This window comes from Peromyscus eremicus, chromosome 22, assembly GCF_949786415.1.
Source record: "Peromyscus eremicus chromosome 22, PerEre_H2_v1, whole genome shotgun sequence".
NCBI classification, from domain to species: domain Eukaryota; kingdom Metazoa; phylum Chordata; class Mammalia; order Rodentia; family Cricetidae; genus Peromyscus; species Peromyscus eremicus.
Genome location: NC_081437.1, coordinates 25,711,629 through 25,730,372, shown reverse-complemented (window position 1 = coordinate 25,730,372; position 18,744 = coordinate 25,711,629). Strand labels below are relative to the sequence as shown.

General features: G+C 52.3%; 1 protein-coding gene across 1 annotated transcript in view; it reads left to right on the top strand.

Moving 5' to 3' along the window:
- The window catches only part of Klhl29 (kelch like family member 29), a 138,644-nt gene extending 120,606 nt beyond the window's left edge, over positions 1-18,038 (top strand). Inside the window, exons 5-12 of the mRNA XM_059248497.1 lie at positions 683-885; positions 2,199-2,458; positions 4,698-4,896; positions 5,043-5,225; positions 5,436-5,616; positions 12,631-12,824; positions 13,138-13,282; positions 15,781-18,038. Of these exons, the coding sequence (XP_059104480.1) occupies positions 683-885; positions 2,199-2,458; positions 4,698-4,896; positions 5,043-5,225; positions 5,436-5,616; positions 12,631-12,824; positions 13,138-13,282; positions 15,781-15,964 (1,549 nt within the window). The 3' untranslated portion in view covers positions 15,965-18,038. The remainder of the gene's footprint in view (positions 1-682; positions 886-2,198; positions 2,459-4,697; positions 4,897-5,042; positions 5,226-5,435; positions 5,617-12,630; positions 12,825-13,137; positions 13,283-15,780) is intronic.
- Positions 18,039-18,744: the final 706 nt, after the last annotated feature.

The window sequence follows — 18,744 nt, the reverse complement described above, 5'->3', positions numbered from 1 at the left end:
TTGTTACCCTCTCCCCTTCCCAGCTCTAACCATTCTGTCCGTCTATCTTGTCTTGTCTTCAGTTTCAAAGCAATGTCATGAAGGGCTTCCCTTCCATGCCTAAAAGGAAACAATATGGTTTTTTTTGTTGTTGTTGTTTTTTGGAGAGGTTGGGGTTGGGGGGGACTTCCAGGGCAGCCTTCCAAGGCCCTGGGTGTTTGAGACAGGCTCAAAAGGACGCCTCCTGATTGGCTAGGATGGCAGCCAATCAGGAGCCTTTGAGCCTCAGCTGGGAAGAGAGATTCTGCCACTTGAGGCCGGAGGTCCTGCTTGCTAGGGCATGCTGGTACCCTTTGGTGTAGACACCAGGTCCAGCAGGTAGATGAACCGTATTGTTTCCCTTTGCGGCCAGTCCTGGTCCTTGTCCCCATCCACGGCTCATGCTTTTTGATTTGCATCTTTTTTTGCATGGACATGCCGAGTAGTGATAAGCAGGGTTTTCTGTTCTCTGGGGCGCCTCTGGTCAGACCTTCTCTTCCAGATCCTGTGTCAGGCCATTAGGTTCAGGTGTGTCATTGCTGTGTCCTTTGAGTCCTAAGACGAAGGGCGTGACTTGAGGTGTGCAGGGAGCTCTGGCCCTGTGAGGAAGCGGCAGTGGCCGCAGGGGTGGCAGGTGAGGACACCCCTGGTCTCTGTGCTTTAGGTCAGTGCAGGACGGCAGCCAGGGCGGCCGGGAGAAGCTGGAACTGGTGCTCTCGAATCTGCAGGCTGATGTCCTCGAGTTACTGCTGGAATTCGTCTACACCGGCTCGCTGGTCATCGACTCCGCCAATGCCAAGACCCTGCTCGAGGCGGCCAGCAAGTTCCAGTTCCATACCTTCTGCAAAGTCTGCGTGTCCTTTCTCGGTGAGCTCGCCAGGGGGGGCCTCTACATCACGCGGAGACCATGGTGCAGATGCATGAACAATTCCCAGCCAGGAAGAACTGAGTGAGGAGGACTTTGTGTGTCCCCCAGAGTGTGCTGGGATATCCAGATTTCACCTGAGCATATGGGTGGCTTGATGGAATGGCATGTACTGAAGGGGCCACTGTGGCCTTGCCAGAACGAGTGGCCATTAGGATATGTAAACAGCCTGTGCAGGCAGGGAACCTGACCACTATGCCCTGGCCTCTAAGCCCTGAATGAATCAACCATGCCATCTGTTCCCCTTCAACATATCGGTTCCCAGGCCACACAGATGCATGGACAAGCCAGTGCATCTGATCTAACCCTTGGGATCCCAGAGCTGGTTTTCTGCAAGACGTGGATATTGGTGATGGGCTCACCTTCCAGACTTCCTGCCTAGAGCGTGCTTGCTTTACAGTTTGGTGCTGCTCAGCTCTGCTGGGAGTTGTGGAGTAAAGGGGGGGGGGGGGTCAAGGACAGCCTCACACACACCATAACATATTTTATATATATATATATATATATATATATATATATATATACACACACACACACACACACACACACACACACACACACACACACACACACACAAATACAGGGCCTGGGTATGGTATACAGAAAGGAAAGCTAGAGTTTGGGAGCAGATCAGTGAGGGCTGCTGAAGGAGCTAATTAATCCAGGGGGGTCAGGCACCATAGCGGCAGGATGGGGCACACGCCCAGTTCTAGACCGAAAGAGCCAGCTACCAGACCCCAGGTTCTAGATGGTAGACTAAAGGAATCTAAGGGCCATGGGAGACAGTGGATTGACATGTGAGGGCTACTGTGTTACAAGATTTAAAAAAAGGTGTCTGTGACCTCAGTCATGCCTGTCATGATGGAAGACACCTTAAGTTTCAAAGCGGCTGCTACTCACAGCCCAGGCCCAAATCCCGAGGCCCCAGCCGCCTCCCCCCCCCCTCCACGGTCAGGAAGGCAGGCAGCTGATGCCATCCCTCACAGCTGTGGTTTTCTGCTATGGTCTGCAGGGGTAGAACTAGGCCCTGGGGGGCCCACAGGAGTCAGGGCAGAGGGAAACCCGGGGAACGGATCTGAGGCTCCGAGTCACGGGAGGTAGGCGGATGACCATGGATGCTAGAGGGAGGTCACCAGGAAATGGATTGGGTTCAGAGGAAGATCCAGGGATGATGATGGGAACAAGAGGTGATCCTTTCAGGCCATCCCGGATCAGTGACCATTCGCTCTCCCCCCCCCCCCGCTCCCCCCCCCAGAGAAGCAGCTGACCGCCAGCAACTGCCTGGGTGTGCTGGCCATGGCTGAGGCCATGCAGTGTAGCGAGCTCTACCACATGGCCAAGGCCTTCGCGCTGCAGATCTTCCCCGAGGTGGCGGCCCAGGAGGAGATCCTCAGCATCTCGAAGGATGACTTCATCGCCTACGTCTCCAATGACAGTCTCAACACCAAGGCCGAGGAGCTGGTCTATGAAACTGTCATCAGGTGGATCAAGAAAGACCCAGCAGCACGGGCGCAGGTAGGTAGGCCTGCTGCACCTAGTCCCTGCAGGGGTGGGGTCTGCTGCAAAGGGTGGAGGAGGGGGAAGGGGGAAGGGCTGCATGTCTCAACAGCGAGGATTGTATAGGAGTCGGAAATAATGAGAGGGAGTCTAGTGTACACGTACACGTACACACACACACACACACACACACACACACACACATCCCTCCACTTTTTTTTTTGTTTTGTTTTTCGAGACAGGGTTTCTCTGTGTAGTTTTAGTGCCTGTCCTGGATCTCGCTCTGTAGCCCAGGCTGGCCTCGAACTCACAAAGATCCGCCTGGCTCTGCCTCCCAAGTGCTGGAATTAAAGGCGTGCGCCACGACCACCCGGCTTACACCTCCGCTCTTAACGACCTCCACTCCACCAAGAGTCTCCAGGTTTGCCAAGGCAACACAGGGTGTGGGTGGGAGGTACCGGGGTTCTTGGCAGGAAAGTGGGTGCCTGAGCAGGGTATATGGGACCCCTGGAGGTCAGAGCACATACTCTGGCTGTCAAGTGGGTGGAGAGCAAACAGAGACCGTTCTGGAAGTGGGGGAACAACTGAGTGTACGACAGGAGAGAACGTGGGGTTCCCAGAGGAGACAGAAAAACCAGAGTGTTCATTCACAGGAGAAAAGAAAATGCAGCAGTATCCCCAGATAGTCACCTGAGTCTCGGGGAGCTGATAGGCCCGTTCATACCCAGAAGGCCCCAACGGGAGGCCCTGCACAGAAGGGAATTGCCACTGGCTGTTGTAGGAAGGAGTCGGGGCAGCTGCAGGAAACCCTCAGGAGGGCCAGCATAGAAAACAGCAAATGGGGACAATGGTGGAAGTACGAGCCTACCCGGCTAGGACAGAGTCAGGGAAACCAGACCCCAGAACACGCCGAAGCCATCCAGTGATGGGTCCAAAAGGCGCTCACGTTTCATCGGGCATAAAAAGATCACGGCCAAGTACGGTAACACACGCCTCTTATTCCAGCTCTTGGAAGTAGAAGCAGGAAGACTAGGGATATTCAAGGCCAGACTTGACTGCATAGTAAGCGCTTCAGCCTGGGCTGTAAGAAACTCTGACGCAAGGGAAGGAAGGGGAGGTAGGAGACAGGGGAGGGGAGGGGAAGATTGGAGACAAGGATGAGAGAGATATGGATATCTCCCTGCCCCACCTCAACCCACCACTGGGTCCTTAGGGTCCATGAGAAGTGGGTTCCGCATTTGATCAGGTTGGCAGGAAGCATTTTTTTTTTTTTTAAACAGAGAAAGGAATTGGAGTTGTGTAGCTAAGGACAGTAACTGCCATCCATAGTTCTCTATGAACCTCACGTCTACATCCACAGCCCAGAGTGTGGTATGGGCTCAGTCAGGCTTGCCCAGAGACCCTGGTCTCCCTGCTTCCTGTCTGCTAACTGCTGCATCCCTCCAAAAAGACCCTTTGCACCCAAGAATAAGCCCCATGTCACTCTTCAAACGTCACATCCCTTTCCACTCTCCCATGCCTCCCGATGTCCTCCCCCACCTCCCAGCCCGCAACTCTCCCACCGCCAACATCATCTCCCCAGCGACACCGTCACATCCACAGCCCTGGCTAAACCCCGGTCGGAAGTAGGGTCTCATCAGCCTCCGCGGCTGCAGTAACAAGCTTAACATGTGGTATCTATTGGCTCCCAATTACTCCTGCCAGTCATTCTCCAGACGAAACCCAAGTGGGTGGAGTGGTGAGCGGTTTGCCCGTCGCAGGGGAAGTTCCCATCAATTCAGGAAAAGGCTTGAGTGAAGGATAAGAGGGTCCAGAAGCCAAGATGAGACAAGGTGACGCTATGGAGGAGCTGCAAGTACTAAGGACACACAGGTGTCCCCGTCACCTGACAGTCATCTTCTCATTTAAGTTCTTCTGGGCCCTCCCACCTGGTTCCTGTCACACTCCCACCTCTTCGAGACGCAAGACGCCCGCTCTCCGGGTGTCAATCGCCCGGCAGTATGATGTGCAGTCAGGATCCACGACATAGATGGGGGGTGGAGACGAGAGGCTGGAGGGATGGAGGGAGAGGCTAGTCTGGGGCCAGCTGTGGCCACCACCACGCCTCCAGTCAGCCTGCCCTGCCTCCCATCATCTAGTATAACGGGCTGGAGTGTCTGCACTTCGAAGACACACCCCAGATGTAGGAAGCCCTTCTCCAGTCAGCTCCTAAGCGGTGGCTTCCTCTAAGCAGAATCCGGCCCCTTCTGTCCCACAGTATGCAGCAGAGCTTCTCGCGGCTGTCCGCCTCCCATTCATCCACCCCAGCTATCTGCTCAACGTGGTGGACAACGAAGAACTCATCAAATCATCGGAGGCATGCCGGGACCTGGTCAATGAGGCTAAACGCTACCACATGCTGCCCCATGCCCGGCAGGAGATGCAGACACCCCGCACCCGGCCCCGCCTCTCTGCAGGTATCATGGGACATGCCCAAATCCCCTCCCCCAATTGCATGGCATCGGCTGGCTCCAGGTGGTCCCCCACCCCCAGACAGGAGCCAGGCATAGATGCTGACGAAGTGAGGGCGTGTCCCAAGGATGCCCATCCGTTGTCCCCACAGGTGTGGCCGAGGTCATCGTTTTGGTTGGGGGCCGGCAGATGGTGGGGATGACCCAGCGCTCACTGGTGGCTGTCACCTGCTGGAATCCACAGAACAACAAGTGGTACCCCTTGGCCTCGCTGCCTTTCTATGACCGAGAGTTCTTCAGTGTAGTGAGTGCTGGGGACAACATCTACCTCTCAGGTGAGGCTCCCAAGGGCTGGGCAGGACCTGGGATGGGTTTCCCAAAGGGACCCCTGCCCACACACCGGGCTGAGGAAGGCCAAGGGCCCAGAGTGTCTATCTGGTTTGCAGAGGAAGCCTCCTGCCTCTGTCTGTGGAGCTGGGCATCCTGCCCTCAAGCCCTTCTTAAGCCCCCCGCCTGCTCTTTGTACCCCCCCATACTGTCCACAGGTGGTATGGAATCAGGGGTGACGCTGGCGGATGTCTGGTGCTACATGTCCCTGTTGGATAACTGGAACCTGGTCTCCAGAATGACTGTCCCTCGCTGTCGCCACAACAGTCTTGTCTATGATGGGAAGATTTACACTCTCGGGGGACTTGGAGTGGCAGGCAATGTGGACCACGTGGAGAGGTAAGGCAGCCACAGTCCCTGAGCTGGCATCTCTCGAAGTCACTTAACCCTAACATCACATCACGCCTCCCCCTCCAACACCTACCTGACGCCAACGGCCTACAGACGGGCCCATTCCAAGCTCATCATGCGTAATAAAAGGAAGGGAACACAAGAGGTGAGCTCGTGAGTCACGAGAGAGGACATTCTTGTCAACATCCATTCAGGTATAACAGGTATAGCCCAAGGTCCAATCATGGAAGGACATGAGTGAGCTTAGCTAGCGGGACACAGTAGACTGCAAGTACCAGCCCAGAGACATCTCAGAAATCAGAAGAGAAGCTGGAATCCATGTCCCAAGTATGGGCCATGCCAGTGGTTGTACCACTTTGTTCCTGCCAAGCAAGGGGTGCATGCACCCTTCCTGCATCCCACACATGCCAGGGAAATTGGTAGGAGCACAGGGAAGAGACACCACCCACCAACTAAGCAATGTAAGGGCACAGTCTGGCTAGCCCTCTAGAGTTCTCCCGAGGAAAACTAGGAGCCAGTGAGCTCCAGATCCGAGGTTAGCCTGCCCTTTGTTACAAGTCCCAGGCTGTCTCCCCACCCCGACCCCAGCCAGGCTGTTGAGGATGTGGTGTAAGTCAGGCATAGGCCTGAGGGCCAGAGGCTGGAGGGGGTACTGCCCTAGAGGAAAATGCCAAGATCCTTTCCTGCTCTGAGCCAGGGAGACTGCTCTCCTAAGAGAATGGGCAGATCACCTAGAAAAAGATGCTTGGGACCTGTTTGAGAGGACCGTTAGTTAGCACAAGACCACTTCAGTCTTGCTTCAGGAGAAACTGGTGCCCCAGAGAATGATACACGAAGCTGACCCCCAGCCTCAGGTAACAGCCCCACTTACGATCAGTAAATCATAACTCACTCTTTCCCCTACCATGGCTCACACTGTTAGCTGCCACCAGAAAGCAGACTTTGCAATGTGACATCCTTCTGCCGGTGAAGCCACACATACCCCTCAATTTGAATTTTTTCTTCCCCCTGGGTGGCTAATTGGACACTTGATGAACGTTCCAGCAAGGATGGGTTTCCGAGGGAGACAGGTTCTGAATGTTCACTGTGGGCTTTTAAGTCCCCCAAGTGGAGCCAGAGATGGCTTGGTAACAACATTTAATTGTCATATTGATTTGACGATAATGGGAAATCCCCAGGTGATTATGAGCATATTAATACTGTGCTTGGACTCAGACTAGCCCTAACACCGGGGGGTCTTCAGCATGACCTGCTGCACGTCCAGGTGGACCCCTACGCTCCCCTAGAAGCATCGGCTTCCAGTCATTTGTCAACCAATAATAAACACATGAGCAAGGCGACATTTTTCCATGTAGGAGTCCGCCGCACTGGATGTCATCCTGCTTTGCTTCCGTCAGCTATTTTTAATCTCCTAAAATGCTGATTACTCGTTTTGCAAAGTTCTACTTGTTGATAAATACAGGGATTTGTTGAAAGATCAAACGCACTGATGGAGAGAGAGAGAAGCTCACATCCTCTTTTCTTGGGCCCTGAAGCAGTTCTCCAAGGCCCCAGGGGGCTGCTGCCCATACTGGCCCTTCCCTAAGGAGCTCAGCCTTCCAGATAACTGGAAAATAAATGTCGGCGCCAGGCACCTGAGACTTAAGTCCACCCCCACCCCCAACCCCGGTGGCCCACTGGATGGAAGAGCAGCTGGGGAGCACAGAGAAGCTGAGGGACCCTGAGTGCTCCCTCAGCCCATCATCTGTGCTTGTAAGCTAGGATAAAGACTAGAAGACCCCTAGGTGGTACCCATGCAAGGGGGTAGAGCATGTAGCGGAAGAGGCACCCAGTAGCTACCCAAGGAGCAGACCCCTTTGGGTGAGTCAGTCTCTGTGCCACACGGCAGCGGTGATAACAAGTCAGGGTGACAGGAAGGTCAGTGTAATGGGGACAGACATGAGGGTGCTTTGTTCCACAGCAAGCACTAATGGTACAAATTGCTATTATATTGATAATGAATGAGATATACGGTGTATTATAATTATATTACATTACTGTGTTACAGGAATAGAGCAAGATTACATAATTATAGATTAAAACAACAGCGCCATAGACAAACCTGTATTATATCATTATATAAATAACTGGGTCTAATATTTTACAGCAATATATTGCAGGAGCTGTGGTTACCGCATAAATGATAGTGGAACGCCTCACTCGGCTAGGTCATTTGCATGTCATTAGCATATCCTTCTTACGCAGGAAGCTGACAGATTGAGCTGACGGGAGGGCTCATGGCTTGGCAATCAGCCACCTGGAATAACAAACTCTCAGGAAATTTGTGTTTGGCGGAATGTGTCATTATACCGAAAGACTGAGGGCTAACAACCACATAATCTTTCTCATCCCCCAGCTCTTTCTGTGGGAGCTCTTTGGCTTGCTGCCATATTGGCTTAAAAAAAAAAAAAACAGGTATCTGAACTCTGACTCTACCCCAAAAAGACACTCCATTACGTATTAGCTATATATCATCCATCTACGACTGAATAGCATCCGTCCTTGCTGCCCCATAGAGACTTCGGCATATCCAAGTCCAGAAGTAGATATCACTTGGCAGAATGTCCCTTCCCCACACACTCAAGAACCAGAAACACGGTCCACATAAAGACCCTCTTCCCAGAGCGCCCAGCTCTGAGCTAATGATGGCTCTTGTCCAAAGGAGGCTCATAGGGGGAGCATGAGAGCCATGTGCTGGTCATAGCCATGTGCTAACCAAAATCTCTGTTGTCACAGTGAGCAAACTCGGGCCCATGCTTTGGGTGCAGACACATATGGAGTGGGGAGCCACAGATGTACCCCGCTGGTAGGTCTACAGTAAATGTTGGGGCAGCTACAGTCAAGCAGGAGCATTGAGGGCAGCTAGGTCCTTGGAACACTGAACACAAATGCTGGTGAGTAGGTTGATGGAGCTTGTCCTCTAAAAGCAAACCACAGGGACAGCAACCCCTTGGCCAGCCTGCTTAGTTCAGGTTCTGCTCATCCCAGCAGCTGGTTCCTGCCTCCTTTTCCTCCACGTGTCTAGACCGCTCTCCATCCTCTCACTTTGCTGCTTCATCATCCTGCACTGTATGTGAAGCAGATCTGTCCAGCCCTATTCTTTGCCTTCTCCTCCCCATCTCCCTGGGGCTGGAAAGGAAAATCCTAGCATCGTACCGTGGTCCTGCTACACACTGGAGACTCAAGCCTCCAGCCAGCCCGACATGCGGCAAGGCACTCTTAGGGTCTGCCTTATCAGCCATTTCCTCTCAAAAGCTAGGGCTCTCCTCTCTCCTCAGAGCCCAGATTCCATACACAAGCTCCCTGACTACTTTTGGCCATCCCACCTCCTGCTTGCCAGAGTAAATGGGGCCCCGGATTGAGAACTCAAATGTTCTGGGGGTACAATATTTGCTTAGAGTGGCGGGCAGCCCTGGGTTTGATTCCCACCACTACATAAAGTAGGGATGGCCGTCCACATTTGTAAGTGCAGCACCAGGGAGATCTCAGAGGTGACACTCATCCTTGGCTACTTACTTAGGACGTACCAGATCAGCCTGGGGTTCACAGATCCCCCTCTCAACAAAAACACCAAACACCGTTCATGTCTCTCGGATAACTCCAGCAGTGCGCCTGCAGCCGTGACATCCTCGACTTCCATTTTCCTTTCTCCTGTGCCCCTGCACACAACTCCTTTTAATTAGCATCTGCTCTACCTGCCAGAAGCCTTACAGGACCCAGGAGCCTTCAGTTCTTTGGATCTGTTATTTGCCTTGTAGAATGCGACAAACCATGGGGTGAGGGAGTATTGGTTGTAGTATTAAGGCCACTCTACGTAGTTAAAAGGGAGGTTTGTTTTGTGGGGTAACTTACAAGTAAAGGGATAGGTTATAAGGTCCGGGAAAGGTGTAGCGCAGTCCAGCGGTGTTCTCTGGAGAACTCTGCTCGGTCTACCTCCAGCATCCAGGATCCAGGAACCACAAGAGCTGGCACATCTGGATCTCAGGTCTTAAGGGCTCCTCTCTCGGCCCCGCCTTGTAGGCGTGACAGTTACCGGACGCCTCAGTGGGGGTAGTACTTCCAGGTCAAAGCTGGAACAGCTACCCACTACAAGGGAGGGCTCAGGGCTCTTCGGGGTTCCCTGTGACCCCCAGCTGTGTGTTCTCGCCTTCCTCTCTGTCTCTCTCCCTCCCTCCCCCATCTCTCAGTAGGATCTGTTACCCAGGCTAGACTTAAACTCCGGGGTCAACATCCGAGTGCTGGGACTCAGTTGTGCGCCATCCTCTCTTGCTTATACTGTGAAATCCCCCTGGTTCCCACAGGGGACTCGTTTCAGGATGCCTGTAGACCCACGTTTGCGAGCGCTTTAGTCCTCATATAAAACGGTATGGTGTCTATATAGAAATACCTGTGCACAGCCTGCTGCAGACTCGAGGTACTTTACATCGTTTCACACACCACTTACAATACCTCACACAATGCAAGTGCTATGTAAAGAGCCGTTATCCTGTATTGCTTTTGGAAATAATGGAAAATCTGTACGTGTTCGATACAGATACAGTTTTTTAGCTGTTTCCTATGTACAACGGACTGCATCTATGGACGCAGAATGCACAGATTTGGAGTCGCGCCGTTTAACTTTTTGCTCATTCCCTTGGGCTTCATCCTATCTACACACACACACACAAAATGTACTTAACACCCCCCCCCACCCCCGCTGCCATTAAAACAAAATCAGTGTTGTGCCAGAGTTCATTTCAATGGGCTCAGGAGAAGCGGCTGATAACATTTGGAGAACTGTGCAACCCAGTTATTATTAAAAATTAGAATTCTATCTTAACACACAGATAATCCACTCCTCACAAGTCATCACTTCCTGGCTAGCCACGGTATTTTCCTGCTCTCTATTTGGGGTTTTACATGACTGTTGGAGCTGCATGTGGGAGAGAGAGTCTAGACAGCCGTGACCACAGCACAGAGGATCTTCTCCTGGACTCCCACATCCTGCTGATAGGGTCAGGCAGGTGGAAGGGCTTACATCACAGAAACCAGCAGGTGTTTCGAGGATGTTTTCCTCAGAGAGGTGGCTGGTAAACACTGGTGAGCATTCTACTTAACACGCACATGCACCCGTACCCGCCGTCCCCGGATTCCATGTTCCTTTCTGAGAACCCCCATCTCTGCCCTCTTGGTGGCTCAGGTTCCTCAGAGAGAAGTCTGCGTCTGCTGCCACTGTCTCCAATGCACTGCCCTCTGTCACTCCGACACACAATGCCTTGTGTGCATCTCTTTTCACCTGTAGTGCCAGTGGCGTCAAGAACACCATGACCTGCTCAAGACTTCATGCCTTAACCCCAACCCCCCCCCTGCCCCGTCTACACGTGAGGTCCTCTGTCTTCAAGGCATAGTTGCTGACTGATGACCTGACATTGACTGCCCTCCAAGAGAGCGCTTCTCTACCCCTCACAGCCAACCTCCTCCCGACCCCCCTGCAGCATGTCCTCAGCCTCAGGACCACCTGGACTCCCCAAGACATTCCTCAGCTCTCATGTCCATCTTGTGCTGGTGACCCCCAAAGCGAACTATTCAATCCAGATATCCATGCCCAGCTGTCCACTGCACAGCGCTGGCATGTACCCACAGACACCGATTACCACTGGACTCTTCCCTCTCTAGCCACCTCCCCAGTTCTTCCAATACAGGGACACCCCCCCAAGGCACTCCATGTAGCCCTGTCCCTCTCAGCTACAACATCCCCACAGCCAACATCCCTCTCCTCACCCTTCCCATGCCCAGTCCCTCACACTCCTCATCCTTCGACCCATCCATCACCTGCTTCTCATCAAGCTTCCTGTGGGTGATACTTCCTCCCAGAAGTACCTTCCCCACCCTGCAGCCACAGTGGTCTCTCATCTCTTTTGATTGTGTTATTTCCCGCCTTAAACCTGCAGGGCTTCCCCACTGCTCCCTACACCAAGTCCCTAAGCCTGGCACACCAAAGGCCTTCTAATCTACCCTACCTCCAGCCATTCTGAACTACTCCAGATGTCCCTCAAATACCCTTGTGCCCACATTTATCCCTTCACCTTCAATTAGCTTCCTATCTGAGTCAGGCTTCCTATTGCTGTGAAGAGACACCATGACCTCAGCACCTCATATAACAGAAAACCTTTCACGTGAGGTTTCTCACGTACAGTTCATAGGTTTAGTCCATGATCGTAATGGCAAGAAGCACGGCAGCATGCAGGCAGACATGGTGCTGGGGGAGGAGCTGAGAATTCTTACACCCCGACCCGAAGGCAACAGGAAGTCGTCTAAGACAATGGCTGTGGCTTGAGCATATATAAGACCTCAAAGCCCACCTCTACAGTGATGCACTTCCTCCAAGGCCACGCCTACTCCAACAAAGCCACACCTCCTAATAGTGCCTCTTCCTTTGGGGCCATTTTTTTTTCAAAATACCATGCTTTCCTGAACCCATTTGCGTCTGTCCAACCTCTGCCTGATATTAATAGCCCATTCACCCCTCCAGACCCAGCCCTGGGCCACTCTCCAGAGAGGCTTAACCTCACCTATGAGAGAAAGGGGGGGCACTGCCGTGTGCATGTTGGCCCCCTCACTCATCACGCCACACCATCCTTCATGATCGTTGGATTTTGCATGTTTGATGTGGCTGTCCTCCCCACTGGGCCGGCAGCTTCTTGAAGGCAGAAATAGTCTCCCCCAGCAGATTCCGGGTACACCATCACCACAGGGATGTTCATTATGTAAGCAAGGGCAGGATCTATACAGAGGCTGGCCAGGCAGCAAAAAGGCCCCACTGCAGCTCAAAAGGAGGCCTTTAGAACCAGTTTGGAGCAAGGCCTGGGTTCCCTGTGCCAGCGATGCTGAAGGCAGAAAGCAGATGCTGAATTCCACCTAGGTGCTGCTTCCCTGGACTGTGGCCTGCATTGCACAAGGACTCTCTCTTTCTCCTCTTCAAAGGTACGACACCATCACTAACCAATGGGAGACGGTAGCCCCTCTGCCCAAGGCAGTGCACTCAGCTGCGGCCACTGTGTGTGGTGGCAAGGTCTACGTGTTTGGTGGGGTCAATGAGGCAGGCCGAGCCGCAGGCGTCCTTCAGTCCTATGTGCCACAGACCAACACGTGGAGCTTCATTGAGTCCCCAATGATCGGTAAGAATCTGGCATCTCCTCAGTCCAGCCCAGTGGGGCACCCCGCTGTCCCACATCCCAGATAGAATCAGGCTAAGCCCAGAGAGTCTGCAGACTCAGGTCTAGCGGTGGGTAGTAGGTAGCCCAAAGCCCAGGTGCAGCCAGGATGCCAGAACCTAGAAAAGGGCAAGCCAGTCAAGATTCGGGCTGCTCCTGTCCCCAAGCTTGTCCTCAGGGCGATCAGTGCCATACTGATGTTGGGAACACCGCTGGGAACAACAGGAGGGAGGCTATGATCACCTGCCTTGACCACCTGGTTCCGCCATCCTCACAGACAACAAGTATGCCCCTGCTGTCACCCTCAACGGCTTTGTGTTCATCCTGGGAGGATCTTATGCCCGAGCCACCACCATCTACGACCCAGAAAAAGGCAACATCAAGGCAGGCCCGAACATGAACCACTCTCGCCAGTTCTGCAGGTGAGGGGGTACCTGAGCTGGGGTTGTGGAGGAGTGGGGACAGGGGAAGGGTGCGTGGGTGAACCCACCAGAAGTGGGATTCCAAGGACTCGCCACCTCCCCACACCAAAACAATTGCAAACCTGGAGTGGTGGCCTCCCTCGCCCCACCCCTGCCACAGAAATGGATGTCAGGGCTAGAGTACAGTATGGCACCCCTCAGAGCAGCTGTGATCGGACCCTGTGATAGCAACTGGCCCAGGACCCCCAAACCGTGCCTCAGAGGACCTCATCTCACACTGGAAGAGACATCAATGCCACCCTCCCTTCAGTGAGAAGCAAGGCCAGCTCTCTGTCTCCCAGGGTGTCTTCCAGAGGCAGGTAGGGACAACTGGCCCTCGTCATGAGGGGGATGCTCACATGTGTGAGCCCTATGCTGGCCCAGGCAAAAGCACAAGACACTCAAAAGCTACTGACTTGCAAGCACATGGAGGAAGAAGAGGTAGAATGCAGATCGGCGCCAAGCACCCCAACCCCAGATCCGTGAGACACCAGCTCTTCTGGCTGCCTCCTTTACCATTCTAAGAGGAACAGGAAAACGGGGAGGCAGGGCCAAACACTCCACTCTTGGCAATGCCATAGCAGGTTCTTTCGAAGGTTCCCTGTTGACTATGCCGAGGCAATGATTAAGTTTTCAGTAATGGGAACAAGAGGCGTTTATTGAGCACCTGTTGTTTGCGTAGCTACCACAGAAGATAACTCTAACTCTCAACATGTTGCTACAACTTGGATACGTCGCTCCCCGCCCTAGAAAATTCTATCGGCTCTGGTGTTCAGACCAGAGAACTGAACTGCGAGGCTCCTGGCAGAGTTCTGGTTCCTTGGGTTTTGAACTATCCATCCCTCAGTACCACAACGGCAGTCACGGTCTGACTTTCCTGTCGCTGACAGTGACGTCTGGACTACTGAGTCAGTGAGGAAGGGGCCCGTGTTTCACCTGAGATGATGAGTACCAGGAAACACTGAGTACCAGGGGTTGGGTGGAAGGGGGCCTTTGTGAGAGAGACAGGGAGATGGTCGGCGATACAAACAGGACATGAAAGCCCAGAGTAGCGAGGAACTAGAAAGGAGCACTCGGGAAGCCGCAGTGTCGGATAAGGAATCTAGAGTCGAGATGTGTTCCGATCAAGACCTTGCAAATGTGAGTCGAGTCCTGGAAAACTTCTGGGTCCATTTTCAAGAAATAGTCAAGAAGAATTGGCCATTTGATGGAGTGATGAAGGAGAAGTCGGGGCTAGAAACATGGCTAGAAGCAGCAGCTGAAAAGCATTAAGAAGTGAGTGCAGGCCTGGAGAGATGGCTTAGTGGATAAGAGCACTTGTTGCTCTTACAGAGGACCCGGGCTAGATTCCCAGCATCCACATGGAGGTTCACAAATACCTGTAATTCCACTTCCAGAGTAGCCGATGACCTCTGCAGACACCAGGCATGCATGCTGTGCACATACATACGTGCAAGCAAAACACATAAAATGCAATGAATAAACTTAATAAGGTACTTTTAAAGAAATGCAGAAAAAGCAGGATACTGGGCTTTTGGAAGAGCTGTCTGGAATAACAGGTCCCAGTCAGCGAGTGTCACTCAGGAAACAGGTCCAGGCAGAGCTATTGGTCACCCTCAGAGCATGCTTGGCCCTTGAGTTGCAGGTGGTAGCGACCCCGGTCACATGTGTTGAGAAAACAGGAAGAAAGTGGCACTGTTAGGTCCCTGGGCAGAGGAGCAGGGCTCCCCATCACAGGGCTGCTACTCTGTTAGATCTGACCCATTGTTCTGTCTCTTGGCATTTTGAGTCACATCCCCAACTCGGTGTGAACATTCAGAAGGCTCTGTATGCATAGTAAGAAGAGGCTCAGTAAAGGCCCAGAGATGGGCAGGTATCTGTGTAAGAAGCGACCCCCTCCCCCTTTGCAGCTGTCCGTAGGTCAGTAAAGACCCAGAGATGGGCAGGCATCTGTGTAAGAAGTGACCCCCCTTTGCGGCCATCCATAGTCTCTCAGTGGAGCTGGGAGGAGGCAGCTAATGAAAATGAGCCTTGGCCGGGCGGTGGTGGCGCACGCCTTTAATCCCAGCACTCGGGAGGCAGAGCCAGGCGGATCTCTGTGAGTTCGAGGCCAGCCTGGACTACCAAGTGAGTCCCAGGAAAGGCGCAAAGCTACACAGAGAAACCCTGTCTCGAAAAACCAAAAAAAAAAAAAAAAAAAAAAAAAAAAAAAAAAAGAAAATGAGCCTGTCTCCCCTCAGAACAGTACCTCAGACACCCCAAGTGTTCCTGTAGAAAAATGTCCTTGTTGTTTTGTTTATTAGCCCAGGTTAGGTGGCAAAGAAGAGCGAGGAGATCCCACACCGCCTGTGCAAGAGGGTCTAAGGGCCCCCGTAACCAGGACAGTGTTGGGATTCTGTCTCCAGAACCCCTATGGAAATTCAAGACCTAACTCTCTTCCCCACTTTCTCCTCTCGTAGCGCTGTGGTGCTCGATGGTAAAATTTATGCAACCGGAGGCATCGTGAGCAGCGAGGGACCAGCCCTGGGCAACATGGAAGCCTATGAGCCCACAACCAACACATGGACCCTCCTACCCCACATGCCCTGTCCTGTGTTCAGACACGGCTGTGTCGTGATAAAGAAATACATTCAAAGCGGCTGACATCAGCGGAGAGCCCAGGACAAGCCTATGGGACAAGTCTGGTGAGGCACATGCCACACACCATGGTTATCTTTCGACACCAATGAGAGGCCCACAAAACACAATCAAGAAACTCACTGCGCGAACATTTCGAATATTCTCTACATTGAATGTAGAAAATCATCCTCGCCTTTTGGGTGAAGTGGGGCACAGTGCTCCGGGCAGCAGGAACCTGGAACACGCGGAGCCAGGGATCGCTTCGCTGGCCAGCCAAGGCGCTTGCTCTCAGCAGGGGGCGCTCGCTCTGCCCGGTGCAATAGTTTCACATATTTTTCAACTGGGAGAGAAGCTGGTTTTTTTTTTTTTTCCTTCTTGCAGAGCAAGCTCAATCCCTAAACCACCATCGATCAGTTATCCTGTGACAATATTGGGCACCAGGCTCTTTGGGAATAAGGTCAAAGTGTCCTTATCACTTTGATTCCTACTTTTTGTTTTGTTTTGTTTTTAACCAATCTACACGTTCAAGTGGCGGAGAGAAAAAAAAAAAAAAACGGAAGGACGGGACCGTGCAGCACCAAGGCCTACGAGGGGGTTGGTGGCCCACCAGACAGGAGAGAGGGCCAGCTGCGTGTACCCAGCCAGGGCTGGCAGCCACAGGGATCGCTGGGAAGAGCCGCCTGTCCTTCACGGGTTTTTCTAACCATGTTTTCGCTGCAAAAGGACATGGTGGACGTGCTAGCTTTCTCTTAGCCAGTATGAATTATTTAGATTTCCAAGGCATTTTCTTGATACTCAAAAGGCTATTTTTAAGTACCGAGAGGGGGAGGCCACAAGAGGGATAACACAGGGACTTCCCAAAGCTCTTTGTAGGTAGTGCCAGAGCCACGGGGGGCACTCGCTCTCATTTTTCTATGTGTGCAGAATAGAGGATCTCTCCTGAGATGGGCCATGCCCCCACTTTATTTTTGGAAAAAGTTAACTCCCAGACAGCCCTGGAAGACCATGCCTCACAGAGGCATTGTCAGGGGGGCAAGGGTCTATCCTAGAAGAATACAGTTCTGGCTTCTGACACCAGTCCAGCTCTCCCTCCATGAGGTAAAGCTGAGGACCCAGGCCCAGGAAAGGGACTGAGGGAGGGAGGGCGGGAGGGAGAAGAAATGTCTACAAAGCACAGGAGACTATTTTTGATATTTATAGCTATATATTCAAGGCACCTGCCACAAGAGCTCTCAGGATGGGGACAGCCTTCTAAGATGAGCCATGACAGCCACGGCCTGAGGGGCACAAGTAGAACCGTTCTGCTTGTTGCCCTGTTTTAACAGTAAAACCCGAGAAAAGGGAAGCCAGGAAAGAGATCCCGACGAGGCTCAAAAGAGAATGGCCTTCCCATTAGTCCTTAGACCTTCAAACCTCACCCGGTCATCAGTTTCCATTCCAGGGCAGGAAGAAGGCCGCGCCGCCGCAGCCACCACCGCCACCGCCACCGCCACCATGCTGTTTAGTTGAAGTTAGTACCAAATACACACCATTTTTTCTACCTGGGAAGTCAGCTCGCCGCCGTCACTTCACGATAAGAACCGTTTGGCAGAGAGAAAGAGACAGGACACACTTTCCATCATTCAGTATTGGACGACATAAAAATCCCAGTCCTCACGACGGGCGTCTCCGTCCAGCATCCCAAGTGTGGCTCCCACTTGACAAAGATACCGAGCTTCGTTATGCAGTTTTTAATATTATTTATTATTTAAAAAAAAAGTAATAAGCACAAAACTACATACCTTGTATGTCATTTAAAAAGTATTTATGTCAAACAGGGTGCAAGTATGAACCCAAGGACTGGAGCACAAATTTCTAACTGCCTGGGGCAGGGCGAATGTGAGCATTGGTGTGCGTCTGCCTCCAAGGGAGGTGTTAGTGGTCAACAGGACTCCACAGATGACACTGAAATTCTGTTTCTCTCCTCATCTATCACACTGGAGCAAAACTGGCTATTTCTGTGAATGATATAAAACAGGGTTCTCTGTAATGGTATTGTATATAGTATATGTTTATTGTTAAGTTGTTATATTATAATAAATATATTTATAGATCTAGACTCGGAAGCCGATGCAATGTCTTTGTGTGCCATGGTGTTCGCCTCAGTATCGCCACAGCCCTGTGCAAGCCTGTTACTCCTCTTGGTTACCGAGAGTATGTGTCCTCTTACAGACGTCCACGTAGGTTTGGGTGACTGGGGAGGACCCTTTGCAAGAGGACAGAGGCCGATGCACATAACCCGTGAAAGACAGCAGAAGGTCAAAGTTGAAAGGACTCACAGGCGCAATAGACTTGAGCTAGACTCTTCCCTATGATCTTCTTATCACAGCCATGTATCCGAAAGCTCCATAGCTTGCTTCCCCCCACTCCCCCCCCCCCCCCCGGTCCCTTCACACTCCTTCACTCCTGCACGGGAGTCACTTTTTTATGTTCTCAGTTCATCAGCCTAGCAGGAGATACAAGACACTTCCTCTAGGAAGAAATACAATTTCCATGCTAAGACCCAGGTAAGGTGGTCTTCTGCTTCCTCCTTTACGCCTGAAGGGTTCTCTGGTCTGCCACACAGACACAACACACTTGGCTATACCCAGGACACCTAGGCAGGGTTTATTTAGCAGGAAATGTGGAATGCCTCTGTCAGGAAGGACGTTCACAAAGAGAGGGTAGATTTTTCCAGCATAGTCACCCACATGAAGCCTCCATGCCCCTTAATCCCTAAATCTTACCAAGATCTAGTGTTTCCTTGAAAGGAAAACCCTAATAAG